The 17,297-nt window shown below is 36.2% G+C and overlaps 1 protein-coding gene across 3 annotated transcripts in view; it reads left to right on the forward strand.

Annotated features, from left to right (window-relative positions):
* The window catches only part of LOC102686427 (zinc transporter ZIP11), a 180,929-nt gene that overhangs the window by 67,153 nt on the left and 96,479 nt on the right, over positions 1–17,297 (forward strand). For 2 of the 3 annotated variants that reach the window (XM_015356759.2, XM_015356761.2), the window contains one exon: positions 9,884–10,022. In XM_015356759.2, the coding sequence (XP_015212245.1) occupies positions 9,884–10,022 (139 nt within the window). The remainder of the gene's footprint in view (positions 1–9,883; positions 10,023–17,297) is intronic. The other variant, XM_006635397.3, reaches the window with a different exon arrangement.

The raw sequence follows: 17,297 nt of genomic DNA on the forward strand, positions 1-17,297 counted from the left end.
AAGTCACTTGTATTACTCCGGTATATTGCACACCAATAGCATCAACCAAATATTGATAAATGAAATGAATAACACCCGTGGACTTAATTTTTTGTCCATTTTAAACTGAAAAATAATGTCTAGTAAAGTGGAATCCAGTGGTTTATCTTTGATAACAGTTATCAGCTTGGTTTTTCATTGACACCAATTTTGAAAAGGGTTTAGTTAAAGATTAACTCCATTTATGAAGGAGAAGGATCTGAATAGCAATGTTCATGTGTCAGTGGGTCTTATTATCATAGGAAGACAGTAAACAAAATAGTGCCATACGTACAGTTTCAAGATGCATTATTTTTAAACAGTATGTAGGCCAGCACATGTGTGCGGGTATTTCCAAATATACAGAACCTAAAAGTTTGATATATTGACATCTTATATTGACATCAGCTTTTTTTAAAAAAGGGTGTCCATAAATGAAGCTGAAATATAATTATCATCAGTGTCCACTGTAATTATCTAACCTTTAGTTTTGGTGAATGAAAGCTGCAAAATTACAGATAGTCTGTTGATGAGCATAAGCTTTTGGACTTTAATTTACATAATAATAGAATATAGATGAGGCACACCCCTGTGGGCTTTGTAAGTCCCTTTTATTTTTCTAATAATGCCTTTAGGAAATTAATCACCGGCTACTTCCTTACCCCTGTTTGCATTTTAATTGCCCGTCAATTTAGTTTTCAGCCTCATTTTCATGGTATAGTGTTGGTGCAAGTGGCCATCAGCCATCAGTAAGGCCATAGTTTATTCCAACAATGTTGTCTTTTCTTGGTCAGCAATCACAGTGTGTTTTGAAACTGCTGCATATGGAAACACTGGATACAAAACAAGTCAGTTCACAGTGGACATTACATTCTGGGTCTGAGCTCAGCTTTCTTTCTTACCTGATGATTTATTTTCTCAGTCTCACAACTGCTCTGTTTTTTCCCACTTAATGTGAAGTTCAGCAAATTTGTACACAAGGTGAAATATTAAATGGAAATATCATGACCTGAAAAATATCTGTATTAGCTAAGGATGACATGATGCGCATTTCTGATGCACACAGAAAATAGACCAGGATGTTCCACCTGCAAATATATTAATTCCTTCAGAAAGATCAAAAGCTCTAGATCATCGATCACAATCCGTGATCTTATACTTTTAAGATAACAGTAACTTTTTACATACACAACTAAAGAAATAGTTTACTACATTATCTGCAAAAAATGCAACAATTACTTTAGGCAAGAAAAAAAATACTGTTTTGTGGAACATTTCTAAAGCCTTCAAATCAACACCACAGCATATCCAGTGGCCCAGCTGAGTAACAATATTAATCCTGCAGAAAACATTGGCATCTGTGCAGTATGTCAATGCTATGGAGCAAGTGTTGCCTACAGACAAATAGAATTAAAATCTATCATTATGACAATTTCCACAGAATTTACCACTGCGCTTGAGTTTCTACACAGCTTAGAGAAGGCTTTTCGTTTTGAACCATTCTGTAACCACTAATGTTTTAATCATTTAAATCTTGCATACAACATAAAAGGTTTTTTTTCCATCTTAATTTTGTACACTGCAATGCAACGGTCCCCAGAGCCTTTTAATATGCATTATAGCAAGTTGATAACCACAGAGTATGCCATGCTGCTCTGTTGTAAATTATACACATGGAACACTGTGCACTCTATGAACTCTGCTGATGTTAGCGCCCTCTGGTGTGTATGTGTCCATGGGAATATTTTTCATGGTCTAATTTGCATACATGCCAAATTTCATTGGTCAGCGGTACACTCTGACCATTACTGTCAATTCAATAGTTATCTAAACCAGCAAACTGTTGGTGTTACTGGTTAACAATACAACCTAGCCTTTAATTTATTAGACATCTTTTATGGGCAGAATTGCAGAATATTGCATGGATTGCAAGTCTGATCTTATTTATTTCATACTATTTCGATATAGCTTTGTTATTTTAGGGAAATGCTAGAAAAGGCTAATTTAAATTGTGCAGTTATTTATGTTTTAATCACATTTATCTTTATAAAATTTATACAAGTGATCTAATCAAGTTGTTTAAAATATTTCAGTATAAAACATTTTTGCTTCTTACCAATTTTCTATTTTAAATTAAAACTGTTATATTTATCTTTAATCTTTTATATACAAGATAATAGCACTTTTGAATTGCATAGCCTCTTATATAAAGGTAGAGATAATTCAGTTAACTAGGATAATTGCTTTTGATCTTGCCGGTGCTGATAGGACATTGCTGGGATGAAAAAGGATAATTTAGTGTGGTGAGGAAGCTGAAGCAGTTGATGAATATGGCTTCTACAGTATAAGAACATCATTTAGTAGAATTAGCTCTCGAGTAAGACATTGAAGATCTCTTTCAGCATCATTAAGGATGGCTGTGTTGATAAATTTCCAGCTTTTATGTTAAGCTTTGTAAAAGGTGGCTATTAATATGAAGAAAATATCAATAACTTGAGTGCATCCATTTAGGATTCTCAAAGGTCATCTGAATTTAGTGTCTTATGTACTTGCACATTGGAGTTAGTTCCCCTCCCACACAGTATGAAACGGTTTGCACTTTGAAGCAGTGCAATTAGAAAAAGTCATATGCAAGAAACAATATTATATAAGCACCTGTAGTGAGTTTAAAATGCTTAAAGGATTTTCTGGGGTTGAAACACTGCACTGTATGATTTCTTTGCTTAGGAGTGATCTGGGATTGGGTTGGGATATCGTCTTTGATATTTGAAGTGCTCTCCTCATGTGGTACAGAAGCCATCAGCGTTTTACAGTAAAAAGCAGAATACCCACAAGAAGCTTATGTTTGCTGTCAAAGACCTGTGAAACAATGCATGTGAAATGAAAAGTCTTTAACAAAACTTCATTACAGTGCAGTTGACAAGGAGTGAAGACCCCTTTTTTCAAGAACTTCGGGGTGAAAAAGGTTTCATTTTCAAAAATGCTTGGCTTACAATTCAGCTAGCTAGCATCTGTGCCTCCACTCTTGTGAAGTAAGGTCCCAGATGCCCTGTTGTGGAATATGAACATTAGACAAATTTGTGATGGGAACAGGTCATTTAGTCCATTGTGATTTTCCGATTCTATCGCCACATAAAGCTTAAATGGATTCCTCAATCTCAGACTTTTCCGGATATTGGTTGTTTTGTGAGAATGGCTTTGTCAGTCTGAAATTATTTTTTAACATAACTCTGTGTTATGTTAGTTTGTTATGTTCACATAACTGAAGTTCATGTAACTGATTTGGGCATTCTTATATATTTCCTTTAAATATTTCTTAAATATTCCTTTAATATTCTCTTTGAAAACTCTAGTCAAATCTCCTCTCATTTTCTAAGCCTTTGACTTTGCAGTACAGCCTCCTTTTAGAGCTGGTTTCCAGAGTGACATGGATCTCCTTGGTGGGTTTTGGTTCGATTTCAGGCATTTATGGTCATCTTCCTAAGCTCCTCTTCAGCTCAAACCTCAAGGTAGCAAGGTAGCAAGCGTTGAGGAGTGAGGAAAACACAAGACCTTTTCTCTTCAGGAGTGGAACCATAAGAACTGGAATAATCCAGCTGTGCCACAGCACAGTTAAGGGGAACCTGACTAAAGAAACAGAATAAATAAGAAAAGAATGACACATCTTAGTCGCAGCTGGTGAAGATAACCACTGCTATTTTCAGCCTCTGGTCTGGTTACACTGTGTCCCCTCCACATGGCCCTGCCTGACTCTCAGTGTGAATGTTGTCAGTGCAGTTTTGCTTCAAGGTAGAGTCCTTAAATTAGTGCAGACACTGAGCCTCGACACAATACCCTATTCTGCCCCCGAATTATAAAGATCAATTTTATTTCCATTTCCCTTCGTCGTGATCAAGTCTCTCTCAGCCTCATTTATGCTGTATGGATTTTAATTTGCTACTTGGGTCTGATCAGAATAAAAATTCGGAGGCAAGTGCAAACAGTTTTTTTTAAATCTCATGCGTACTACTCAACTCTAAATGCAATAATTGTTATTTGGATAGTCACTGTTTTTCACAATATTGTTTTACAGACACTGAAATGTAAAGCAATGATGCTGGTCTAGTAAGGTCATTGTATTTTTACTTATTTGGAATTAATTCTTTAGTTTTCATCTGTGCATGTATTTGTTAATTTCTCTAAAACTAAGCTAATATTGAAAACTAAAAGGATATGATAGAACCCCCCTAAAGACCAGTGGCATAAAAATCAGGAATGACCAGATGATAATGCTGATTATAATCACATTCAGTTTGACAGTATTTGCAAGAGGCATTTGTGTTTTACTAAGTAAAATTCATGTCCTTTTTCTACAGTTCAGAGTTTATCTGTCTTTGTGTGATGGATGAAAACCCTGTGAAATGAAGTCAAGGTACTGTAGAATAAGGCAAGGGAAATTAAGACTTTAATTCACGGACAGAAGTTCTCCTTGGTTAATTTGAGCCACCAATGGTACAGTATATGTACATTTTCTTTCTTACTCTTAATTTTATTTTGCATGGTGATAGAGAAGCTTTAAAAATCTTTCTGGTTTTTTTAACTGTGCTGATTGAATATCATTGTGTGCAGATAGGCAACATTGCAGCCCCTGCTATCCTGCCTCATTAATTATCAAAGAGGAAAAAGTACAGGTCCTGGTGTGCTAGAGGAATTGGGTATTGAAATAATAGTAAAATAATCCTCCTTTCTTGCACTCTTTACAGTATGTCCGTTCAATTTACAAACAAAATGAATGCAAGCTTACACAGAACGCAAACGGATGTAACTTTTTGTTCAAATAATGAGGAGTACTTAGGAACTAAAAAAAAACAAATGTTACATATTATGAAAAGACAACCATGGAGGTAGAACTAGCTTTGTATTCTAGACCATTTAAAACCTAGTACCTGCTTTGACACCTGCTTTTGTTGATTGTTGATTAGATTATATAAAACCAGACACAGACTCACTCCTCCCTTCCTGTCCTCCTTCCAGATTATTGATTTCTGTGATGTATGAGGAGACATTACTGAGAATACTTGCACTCTGCTCCTCTGAACTGGTGGGAGGGTTGTTGTGTAGTCAAAGTCAAAGGCAGACCTTCCCTTTTCATTACGTTTAGTCGGATCTGACCTGCAGGTCTTGGGTTAATTGAAGATGCTGAGCATGTTCTTTTTCATGTGTCTGATGGATTGTTAACTCCCTAACCCCCTGATTTACTTTCAGTGGTTCTGATGTTCTTATCTATTGCTGTTGAACAGAAAATATCCTTGTCAGTGCCACATGATAAAAAAGGTTTCAGTTTAGGTTTCAATAACAGTGATTGAATATCTACTGTAAATGAGTGGAATATTAATGGAATATTAGTACAAAAAAATGGGAAGACATGAGATAGACTCAATATGCACAAAGAAAATTGTCCATCCGACTAAACAAACTAAACTTTTATGAAATCCATTGCTCACAAAAAAGTTTAGTGATTTGTAGGCTATGTTTATTATACAGAACAATTTGGGCCATAGACTAAAAAAGGTTTTGTTTTTTTTGTTTAAGGATTCAGGGTTTTTGTTTCATGATTATGAACCCATCAGTGGCTATGGGGTGAAAACCAAAATAATAGAGTTTTAAAAATGCTCATCTCTGTGTTTGGTAGAGAAAGAGATGAAATGGTGACTCGACATTCTTAACAGAATTTGAACGTAAATCTTGTCTTTTTTTTTGCTTTACTATGTTTTTGGAATACATGGAAAACTTGACACCAGGTAACAGCTTTTAATGTATTTTTTGTGCATTTTGTTAAGAACTCAAATTATTTATTGCCTTGCAGTGGATATTCCCACGTTTATATTCGAGATAAATATACATTTCATGTGACCCTTTAGGACTGTAATTTGTTTCTAATTTCTGTTTGGTTATTCAGAAATGCATGACACATTACCTATTACAGATGGTTTTTATTATATTTCATTATTGAATGTCATGGCCTTGTTATGCAGTGTGGAATAATAAAACTTGATTTATCTAGAGAAGCTTTATAACACCATGCACGATACTTTCGTTGGTGCTACATTTTTGATTGTCTCATGGGTTTATTCTTGGAGCAGCTACAGTCTGAGCTGTGGGATAATACATTGCATTAAGAAGTGAAATTCTGTAATCATTGTTCTGCTCCAGATGAAAGTGGACAAATCTATTCAGATTCAAAACTTTAATCTCAGGAGCTTAGTACAGTGTTTTTAATGACACCAGATGTCTGAACCACATTTTATCTGATCATAGTGGTCAATATTGGAAAACATAGCTGCCCCTGGCTGGCAATGTCTTAGTTGTCTCTTTAAGTTGGTAAGGGCTTTTGTTTTTGCCATTGGAATAATATATTCTTACATATGCTATGAACTGGTGCAGACCCACAGTTAAATGACTTCATTGCACCTCCACGTCCTCCTTAGCAGTAACTTCAAATCTTAAAATGTGCCAAAACCTGGTGACTGCATTCATTATCCAGCAAAGAAGATAATGTAGTAAGCTTGTGTATCTCATCTTACATTAATTGATCTTATTTAGTAGGTAAGTGGAAAGCAGTCAGCATCTTTTGAAACTGAATATCAGACTATGCTGTGTGTGACTGATAGGGGGCTTTAATTATGTTCTGCTCTTCAACTCAGTCATGAAATGTGGGAAACTAATGATGAGGGTACAGGGAGAATATCCATAATAGCATATAGAAGTACCTGTATAGAAAGAATGTATTTAGAAAGAGCAATGTGGGGAATGTTAGAGGTTTGTAGTGTGAGAATCTAGGACTTCTTGGACCATTGTGTGGAGTGAAAAAAATATTTGTCCATCCATTCTCTAACAGCTTCAACCAATTCAGTGTTGTGGGGAGCCAGAGCCTATCCTGGCAAGCAATTCTTCACAGGGCACACAGACAAACATACACACACTCACACAAATGCCGGTTTTCCCAGAAGCCAATTAACCTACCAGCATATCTTCTGGACAGTGGGAGGAAGCTAATGCACCCGGAGGAAACCCACACGAACACAGGTAGATAATTGCCATATCCTTATGTTCTGTGAGACCAGGATTCTACCAAGGGTCTGGACTTGAATAATGTAGACGTTCTGGGAAATTGAGAGGCTTTACTCTATCAACTCTATAAGAGTAGCCTGAGTAGCCTGATGAAAAAGATTTAAAAAAAAATCAATATCACTGTGGAAAAAAACATGTTCAGAATCTAATTAGGTACAAATTCACAAGCAGAAGAATACTGTCCTATTGCCACAGCTGCTTCATTTAATTGTGCCTTTGGCTGTATTAAAGTTGTATTAAAGATCCAGAACATGCTAAAATGAAAACACTTGAATTCTAATTTCTGTGGATTATCCTTTCTTTGTGTTATCATTACACGTTGGTCTCAGTCATATTTGATTCTACAAATATCTGATATTACAAATCTGACGTAAAAATAGCTTTCAGAACCTGTGAATATTTTGGCAGGCTGTGTGGCAGGGAGAAGGTGGACCAAGCACTTGAAAAGAAAATGTATTCTGTGTTTTATACTGATTTTTTAAACTTGCCTTAACAGTTGAAGTGAATCTTCCATTGCTCTGCCAATCAGGCAGTGGCTTTGGCTTTTTGGCTTTAGTTTGATTTTGATAATTTAGGTATTTGAAATTCTTTGTGGATTATAAAGCCCCTCTGTTTTTTATCTCATAGCGGCTTTTGTAGTCTGATGCAATTATCTGTCTGATTGTTACAGAAAAGGACATGAGCGCGAGATTGCTCATTATAGCACAATTGAAGTTAATTGGCAGAGCTTTGTGTGCATGCCCACTCCATACCTTATTATAGATTTCCCTATATTAGTACTTCATTGGGGGGAAAACACACTTGATGTCAAGGCAATCTGCTTCCTGCTGATAGGGGAATGTTAAAAATAGTATTGAAGTTATTCAGATGCTAAATTGGTTAAGAAATATTCTAATCTCCTAAAAAAGCAGTTTTGGGGGACATTATATACCAGATTTAACTCTGAGGCTTTGCATCCCTCTTTTGTTTCTCGGAAAGTCCAGGATCAAGAGCATGGCGTTTTAACAGCAATTGTCATCTTAGAAAAAGCTACCTTTAACAAAAACCTGGGGATAAACTTTTGGAAATTTTACATTGGAAAAATGTTTCACGTTTTGTGTGATTTTACTTCATTTCAATTTAAAGCGTTTATTATGTCAATAAGAAGAGAGTGTCAAATTTCTTACGCGCAGCAGTACTTGCTAAATCTTACCAATAGATAGAATACAGTAAATATCTATGTAAAAAAACAACAGAACGTTAATTTACAAAGCCCACAGATTAATAAGTGCCTTGTGCCACGATGGTTCCTATTTTCAAGTGAATGGGCAGGCAGCCTGGATTCCGAGATTTCTTCAAGGAGTCAGAAGTGAGTCACACTCACAGTCTGACACATCATAAATATTCAAACTAGCTTTTTACATCAGTTGCTCTCCCCACTGCAATTTTTTTCTGATGGTAAAAAAAAAACATGCTGATATTTCCTTCATTTTACGAAGTAATTTAGCTTGTTAAAGAGCAGGATCCTGTGAGTATGCATAAAAATGGAGGTGAAATAACAAGTGAGGGTGAGGGTGGCGTTAAGAGGCAAAATACGTATTTGGAATGGTACAGTAATTTGTTTTATTAGAAACATGCCAATCGCTATCTAGAGCAAACCAGAATTTCAGCTCTTGCTAATTAAACATGCATCTATTCCCTATTCAAATAATTTTGAATTTGATTATCATTTTCAATTTCTTTTAAATATAAGATTTTTGAGTAGTTTATAAAAGCACAACTGCTGGGATAGCTTTTTGATGACCAAGGAAATGTCACGTTTAGCAAAAGATGTATATTTGATTCAAACAGGTTTGGGAATCTACAAAAAACTAAAGCTTTAATAAATGTATTGTGCTCAAAACAATGAAGAAAAAATATGTATCTGTTATTTCTTATAAACCAAATATAATGATAAACCATCAGATTAGTTTTTTCCTTTTTAATGTCAATATGAGCTGCACTTTTTAGGCATGAAATACAGGATGGATTAAAGTATGCCATCACTCTTTATCAGGTTTTTCTTTTAATTGTATTCCCTAAGGCATCAAATCATGAAATCAGCCTGACTGTCAGCTGATCCATGTGTACCATTTGAGAGAGGCTTACCTCACGTCAGAAGAAACTTATCTAAAGAAAATGATTCTCCTTCGTGAAAGATGTTTAAATTTGTTTGTTTTTATTTTTATTTCTGGGTGTCTCTTTTAGTAAAGGCTCTCTCCTGAGCACAGGTTGAGTTTTAGAATCCAGGCATCATGGGTTTGAGCCTGAGTCATTGTAATATTCAGCTATGACTGGGTTTCTCCAAGTGGTTACGTAAATTGGCTGAGTAACACTAAGGTAGAAGAGGCATGTATGGGATGCCGTCAATGATGAACACTCCCCTCTTCCAATCAGTGCTGAACCTCCAGTCTGGGATGTGTTGCCCTTGCTTGGCTTAGAGGTAGGCTGGTTGAAGGAGTCTGCCTACACATCCTCAATCTCTTGTGTGCGGATCTCTTCATTTGAAATCGCCAGTTCCTAATTGAGAGATGAAATCTAAATTTTTATTATCCCCTTCCTTGCAAACTGACGGTTTTACTGGATGGATAATCGATCCAGTTCTCACCAATAATGCTGAGACTTCAGGCACCCGGCAAAAAAAAGGGGGGTGCTGTTTCGTGAGATCAAGAGAATGTTTTTGTTGAGTCTTCGAAGTTTTGTTTGAGAGCCTCTCTAAAATCTTTCCTTTTTTCAGGGTATTGGAGAAGACCCTCACTCGGCCCTGATCTCAAATCGGGACTCTAAACCTCTCAAAGAGAAGGAAGACTCAGCCTGCCTTCACTCAGACTCTCAGGAGCTCTCCATCAGGATAGGTAGAAGTGGCCTCCATTCAGGCAAGCATCCTGTCATATACCAACTCACTTGCGACACACACCCCCTAGGAACAAAATGGGGTCAATGGTCTTCAGATCAGCTGCTGCATTTGGCTTAACTGACTTGGCAAAGCAACAATGTGTCCATTTCTTTCATGATATCCTCAGCAGCAGCTTCTGTTTTTCTTTGATGGCTCACTTCACTCTCATTGTCTGTTTCTTCTGTTTACAATCCAGCTAATCACAGGGTTTTTTCTGCTTTTTGATTCTCTCTCTCTTCTATGGGTCTCATCTGGAGTTAAGTGGGCAACTTAGATACATGGTGAGAGAGACAATACACGATATACAGTAGAATTAAGATTATTTTCTCCAGAAAATCAGCAAGAGGAGTAGTTTTCATGTAAAAAAATTATTGGACCAGGAATTGCAAACTGTTCTTGAAGGCAAGAAACAGATATATTAAAGGTAAATGTAAACAAAAACAACACCACAAGCAATAAAATAAACATTTATTAGATGCATAAATGCATATGAATAAACAGATGAATATATATGTTGAGAAAAATTTTGGTGGGTAGGATTATTGGTTGCTCAAAATAGATAATATTATAAAATATTTTTTAAGCTCATTTTAAGGTTACAAAAAGGCATCTGGAATGGAATATGCTTACCTCTGGCCTCCAGTTATGTTATTTATTGTGTTAATAAGTGCGAATGTGTTGGGGTGCTTAGCTGTTTGATGATCACATTACAGTATATAGGAGGCAGAGTAATAGATAGGCCAGTTGCATGGCCCATGACAAATGTGATGCAATTAACTGCAATTATCACTTTTGGTCTGAGCTTTGGTCTCAGATTAAAAATATATGATGAAAAACTGGACCTTTCCATACAAGCAAAAAACAACATTATCATATGAACTGTGCACATCTAAGGCTTTTTATATTAGAATATATATGGGATTTAAATAGCATGCAAAATCTTCACATCTTCACACGTGAAAACATAAAAATAAAAAACAATAATGTGCCTATGGGGGAATTCATTTCTTATAACACAGGTGGTGCGGGGTCCTTTACGAAAAGAGTAGATGAGGAAGAGCTGTCAGTAATTCTCATAGGAATATGACAGTGCCTTTGACTGATCGTACACAAGATAATTTAAATGTTATTTTAGAACTGACATTGCTAAGGTTATTGCTTCATAGTATGCTTATGTAGAATCATGTATTTCCTGTTTTATCATTATAAGTTTTCCCATTTGAAGATACCCATGCAGAGCTACTATATACGGTGTCTTGAAGCTTTGTATTGCAGTCTTGGTTAAAACCCATATTTTAAACCATGTTATCTTTATTCCTGGGTGACGTCTTGGTATTATTTCTGTGGCTTCCTACTTATGGTGGAAAATGAATGAAAACTGTGTTTAAACCATGTGGTAATCTCCCATTTTTTCTTTTGAAACAAATGTGGCAAAATGTTTTTCACATCATTAAAATGTTGAGATTTTGCTAAGGCTCTGTCTGGACAGAAAATGGAGAAAAAAATGTCACAACACCAAAATACTTTAAAAGATGTCCCTTGAATGTCAGGTGTCATGCCTTGATAATGGTTCATGCATCTGATTTACCATGCAACCTGCACGGGGGGCCCATGACATTCATGCCTATTAACAGTTTTTGACATTTTTGCTTTTTTAACAGTAGGTCCATAGAAAAAGTAAAAAAGAAAGCACAGAGAGATAGGAATTCTAAGATCATGTCTGTTCTGTGGTTTATTTGTAACTGATATTTAGAACAAAGAATATAACATCAGAAAAAATAAAGAAATAAAAAGAAAAAATGGGAACCTGCAGGTTTGATTTGAGTAATGATGGGAATTGAACAGGACTGGTGCTGTGATCTATATAGTGGGCAAGTAACATCATCTTTGTACTTGCTGTATATACAGTAGTGTCTGTTTAATTCCATAAAGGGGAAAATAAGAACGCAAGGGCAGAGACTCATCTATTAGAAGTGTATCGAACAGCTATAGTCGACAAGGGGATATAGAGCCTACACACAGCTTCGCATTCAGATTCAAATTAGGATTTATGCCCAGTTAAGGAAGGGCACTTGGACGTTGGGGATTAATTCAGTCATGAAATTGCTTTTTCACTGTGCCCTATTTGGAATTAAGGACTGCAAAAACTGTCCATAATTCTTGTTCAAGCAGCTAACAACCCGGTTAACTGTATTTTCATTCTTTTTTTTTCAACAAGATTACGTTAACCTAAATCAAAATAAATTACGTACTAAAAAAGAGCTCCATTTGGATGCCTGACATGAAATAGAATCAGAATGTTAAACGAGCCGCTATAGTTATTTATCCCAGAATACATTTAAAGAACTCTGGACAATCGTTAAATACATTGTTACCCTTTTAAATGAGTTAGCACCAGTTCTTCTTCATACCAGCTTTGTAACTTTGAGATGTTAAAATCATTAATGGTACAATTTCTTTCTCAGCCATCACTGAAAACAAAAATATACAGTAATACTGTATACTGTATATCAGCTATATCTCTGCTACTTGTACAGTGTGGTATATGATTGTGGATGATGAGTTTTGCCTGCTTCCATGCTGTGTAATCACTGTCATTGAAAACTGACTAGCTAATGTAATAGCAATTAAAATACTTATTTATAGGCCTGAGATAAAACATAGATTTTTTGTTGTTAGATGTCAAGCCCTTTCAACAGAGAGTTTTTATCTCTCAGATGAAGAAGATTAATAATTCTTTTCATCATACTGTAGGTATTCTTTTATTCATTTTATATTTGGTTTTTAGACAGGTCTTATCCCACTCCCCCCATCCTGTCATGGCGTGCATTCCTCAGAAACATGCGCTTGTCAACGCGATCTACCAAGTCCAATCTCGGATGTGCTGAAGACTTAGCACTTGGCTGGTGGAGTGATATACCCTTCGCTGACACTGAAAGGCTTACAGGAGCCCAACCAATCACAGGCATTGCTGGTAAATGGCAGGCCACTCTTAAGACATTCAAGCGTATCTGTCCCTGGTGGTGTAAGGCCAATTAAGCACTTTTGCCCAGGAAATATTGGTCACGGTTAGCAAATTACGTGACCTAGGCTGAAACTGGAAATGTCTGAAAGCCTGTGGGGCTCAACCTGCACTCTGAATGGCAACTCATTGCCATTGATATTGATAGCCTTAAAATCTATTTTTAGTTGGACCTTTCAATTTGAAAGGTAGATGAGTAGTGGAGAGTTATTGTGTGCAAAAGAAATACCAGCATCCTCACATGGTTTATCGAGTCTTGTTAACACCTTTCCCCTGGACAACTAATTACCTTTACTCTCATCTCGTTGCACAAAATGGTGAAACCATTTTTTACTCACACAAAAACATGTCGTTCAGCTGTTTTTGAATCCATTTAACAGCTGGAGTCTTTTCAATGCATTGCTTTAGGACGCTGTGTATCCTTAACACAAGCCCACTATACTATCCTATTAACTCACAATACAACATTTAGCAAGTTTAACCTATAACTCATTCAACTATCAGCTGTACATGCAGCAAAAGAGACATTGGTGTGGAGCTGCACCTGTGTTATGTGATTTCCAGGTTTAAGTAAACTTCATCATATTTTTGGTTCCACTACTACTTTGGCTTCATCTTGAAATGTTTGTTTTTTCTTGCTTCGTTACAATAATCCATTTCTCCTTTGTTGTTTGTCACTAAGTGTTCTGGTGATTTTTTTCTCTTTTCTTGGAGGACAATCAGGCAATGATCCTCAAAACAGTTGCTTGTTTTCCAAATTGTCTTACCATTTAAAAAAAAAAACTGACACAGATCAACCCTCCCTGAACAGCTTTCCTTGGAACACACGCCTGGCTCTTTGAGAACAGGAACACTGTTATTTTTTACAGAAATGTGTAGTGCCAAACAGTACTGCAAAGGTGTCAGGATGCATTGATCGTCTTTTAAAAAAATAGCCCTGGTTCCTTTCACCTCTGCTGTTTGAAGCATGGAAGCAGATGAGACATGATTTGTTTGCACGCCTCAAAAGATCACATATTTTGTTTTTAGATGGGATGAAAGAAAAACCCCCAAGCCATACTCAAGCTAAAATGAGACTAAATTGTCTGATCAACAGTACAGGTATCTTCCTCTTGAATCATGGGTCCATAAGATCAATTGTGGACTAGAGCGCCTTCTGTGTGGAGTTTGCACGTTTTTCCATGTTCACATAGCTTCTCTCTGAGTGTTTCCCAGTTTATTGTTAGTTTATTTGGCTGATGCTATTTTTCAAAGTGACGTTATGTTCATTCCTCACAGTCCAGTCAGTACAGGAATGGATAATGTCAGTAGTTCTGACTGAAACATTGTCGGACAGAGAACAAGAACAGAAGGAAGACTACACATAATATGGGGACGTTTATTTTACATTGAAGCTAGTTTTGTCATTGTTCCCTATTTCCACTCAGGAGGGGAATACTGTACCAGCACACCCAGAATGATAAGGTATTCTGTTTGTTCATCCATATTATGGAATTCCTTTCAAATTCATTTTTTTTAGTTTTGTTTCTTTTTTGACCAATTAATGTACGCAGTCACTATTTTATTTTTTAATAACTTTTTTACACCACCTTAAGACATTTGATTATAAAAGGCACATCTTAAAATGAAATTTGTAGTCAGGCATGCCCTGTTTGAATTCAGTATTTTGTGAACTTTTAAAACTGTATCACTGATGAGCAAGTATACAGTATATCAGTAAGCTAATTATTACTTTACTGAGCCAGCAGCTAATGAATAAAAGTCTGTTTCAGTTTATGAAAGTGTTTAATCAGAACTTCACCCTTATCTGAAGAATGTATTGTTAAACTCATACTTTGAAATCTACATCATAGTGCCCATGTGTGATTGCTGCAGGACTGCTCCAGGCAGTTTCCATCTTCAGAGACTTGTCATTCTTCTCTTAATTGTCTCTGTGATCTGTTAATCCAGGGCATAGTGTACATACTGTGAGGCTGAATAGAGCTTTATAACTGCACATTACACTTTCACTGTACCATGTTAACTTTGATTAGATCTGCTACCAGGTTTGCAAGAATTGCCTGGTTTTATTAAAAGTTAAGTTGTACCTCAACTGTAACAGACCTCTATAATTTTTGTTCGTCTAAAACTTAGACCTACCATTTTTTTAGAAAGTATAAACTTAACCATTTTGGAATCACTGTGTACTTTCAGCTCATGGCCACCAACCCTGTAACAGCACACGGGGGAAGAGACAGGAAATGTAGGCAGACTCCTCTGACTTAATCAAACTTTGAACTAATTATCTTTTAACATAGAGTCTCAGTGCTGATTGGAGGAGAGGTGTGTTCCTTGCAGACAGACCTGCATGCTTGCAACCACATTGGAGGCTGCAATAGTTGTAATTGCCAGGAGTGATAGCCTTCCATTGTTGGTGCTCAGCCACTTGTGAAAGCTCGGACATATTTGGTATGATAAATATGTGGTATGGCACAGGTTCAAACCTGTGATTCCTGGATCTTACCCAAATAATTAAAATTGAAGTGACATTGACTTATCTGTGCAATTGATATGTAGGACTGTTCCACTGCACGGTAAGTTGTCATAATAAAAAAAAATAGCATGCCATGGTAAACTATTCTTTTCGTATGGGCATCGTTTGTACATGCATGTACAAGGACTTGCGTGGACTTAAATTTATACTGAACACAAACTTTTTAACTCTGGCTTTAGACTGTAATTGTCGTGAAGTGGAATCCTGCCCTTTTGTGTTCTTTTAGGATTTCTTCCCTTTTGTGTGACGATCACCGATTGAGTGCAATTTGCTGGAGACAATGACACCCAATTCATCAGTTTTTTGTTTGCCTTATTACTGTTATGGGGGCTGTTCTTGGCAGGAGTGAATGACAATCAGACTGATTGCTGCTATTTAGAATGCTGGCTGTGATATTACGAAGAGATACAGCACAGCATAATCACCATGGCCCTTGTATGAGTCCTGCCATTTCTGGCAGTCTATAGAGGGAGTTTAACATTAATTTATCATATCCAAGAAATATTTTGTTTTCCATTTATTATTTTTTTGATTTTAGTGTTACATTATTATATTGATAATTAATTCTTTCGACAGAAACATTTAACACAAAGCTGATTTCCTTTCCATATGTTCCGTTTTTGAAGTTTTGATGTTTAAAGCCATTACAGGTATTTTTAACATTAAACATTCCTCCTTTTGGGGGAAATAACAGATATTGTCAAAGCAAAAAAAAAATTACAGAAAATGTAAAGGTTAGGTAGATTTTCAGAAGCAGCTATTGTTAATGCATGCTTTTGTTCTCATGCTATGTGCAGCATAGCACACCAATTTACAGAACTAGAATGCTCTCTAGGGAGTTAAGCCATGCACATCTTTCTTAGAAGCTCCTGGATTACATTTAGTTTGGTTTGACACCTGTCAAGACAATTTATGCATACTGAAATCAGATGGGATTCTTTCCTTTGTTAGTTGTCTCTCTGTTATTACAGCATCCAGAACTTCACTAAACAGAAACGGGAAAATATTACAGCCACGTGTCCAGCCTATGATGACTCCTGTGTGATCAATTTAACTGCCTTGCTCTTACTCCCTCTCATTAACCTGACCATCTGTTTGATAGAGATCATGCCAACACCAAAGAAAAGAAAAGACAGTCATGCTATTGTCAAAGCATCTTTATTTTCATCTTCTTTATTTGAAAGGGAGAAGGAAATGAAAGTAAAGTAATGTACAAAAATGCATTAAAGAGCACCACAGTATGTACAGTATTTATACAAATATGCATGTGCAGACATTATGACCCATAAATGAAATGATACTGTATAATACCTGAACAAATTTAAAAGAAATAGACATACGGGGAAAAAAATGTGTTTTCTCTGAGGTTAATAAGTTATTTCCTTTTTTAGAATGTATCTGATAATTTAAGGGATTGCCAGACCTCCAGACCGTCACTTCTCTCCTGATTATGTTCTGCTGAATTTTATGGCTCTTTTAGAAACTGAAGGATAAGAGCAGTGGATTTCCTGGTATCTCCTCCCATGCTGGTTTTTAAAGATGTTTTTGCTTTTATATTACAGTAACGTGTTTGTGTTTTGTGGTCATGTGATTTGCTGCTAGGTTTCAATTAAGAGATGTTCTGTTAAAAAGCTGTAAATACTATCCACCCATCTATCCGTTCTCTAAATGCGTCTTCAAGTTCAGGGTAGTGAGGAAGC

This window comes from Lepisosteus oculatus, chromosome 9, assembly GCF_040954835.1.
Source record: "Lepisosteus oculatus isolate fLepOcu1 chromosome 9, fLepOcu1.hap2, whole genome shotgun sequence".
NCBI classification, from domain to species: Eukaryota; Metazoa; Chordata; class Actinopteri; order Semionotiformes; family Lepisosteidae; genus Lepisosteus; species Lepisosteus oculatus.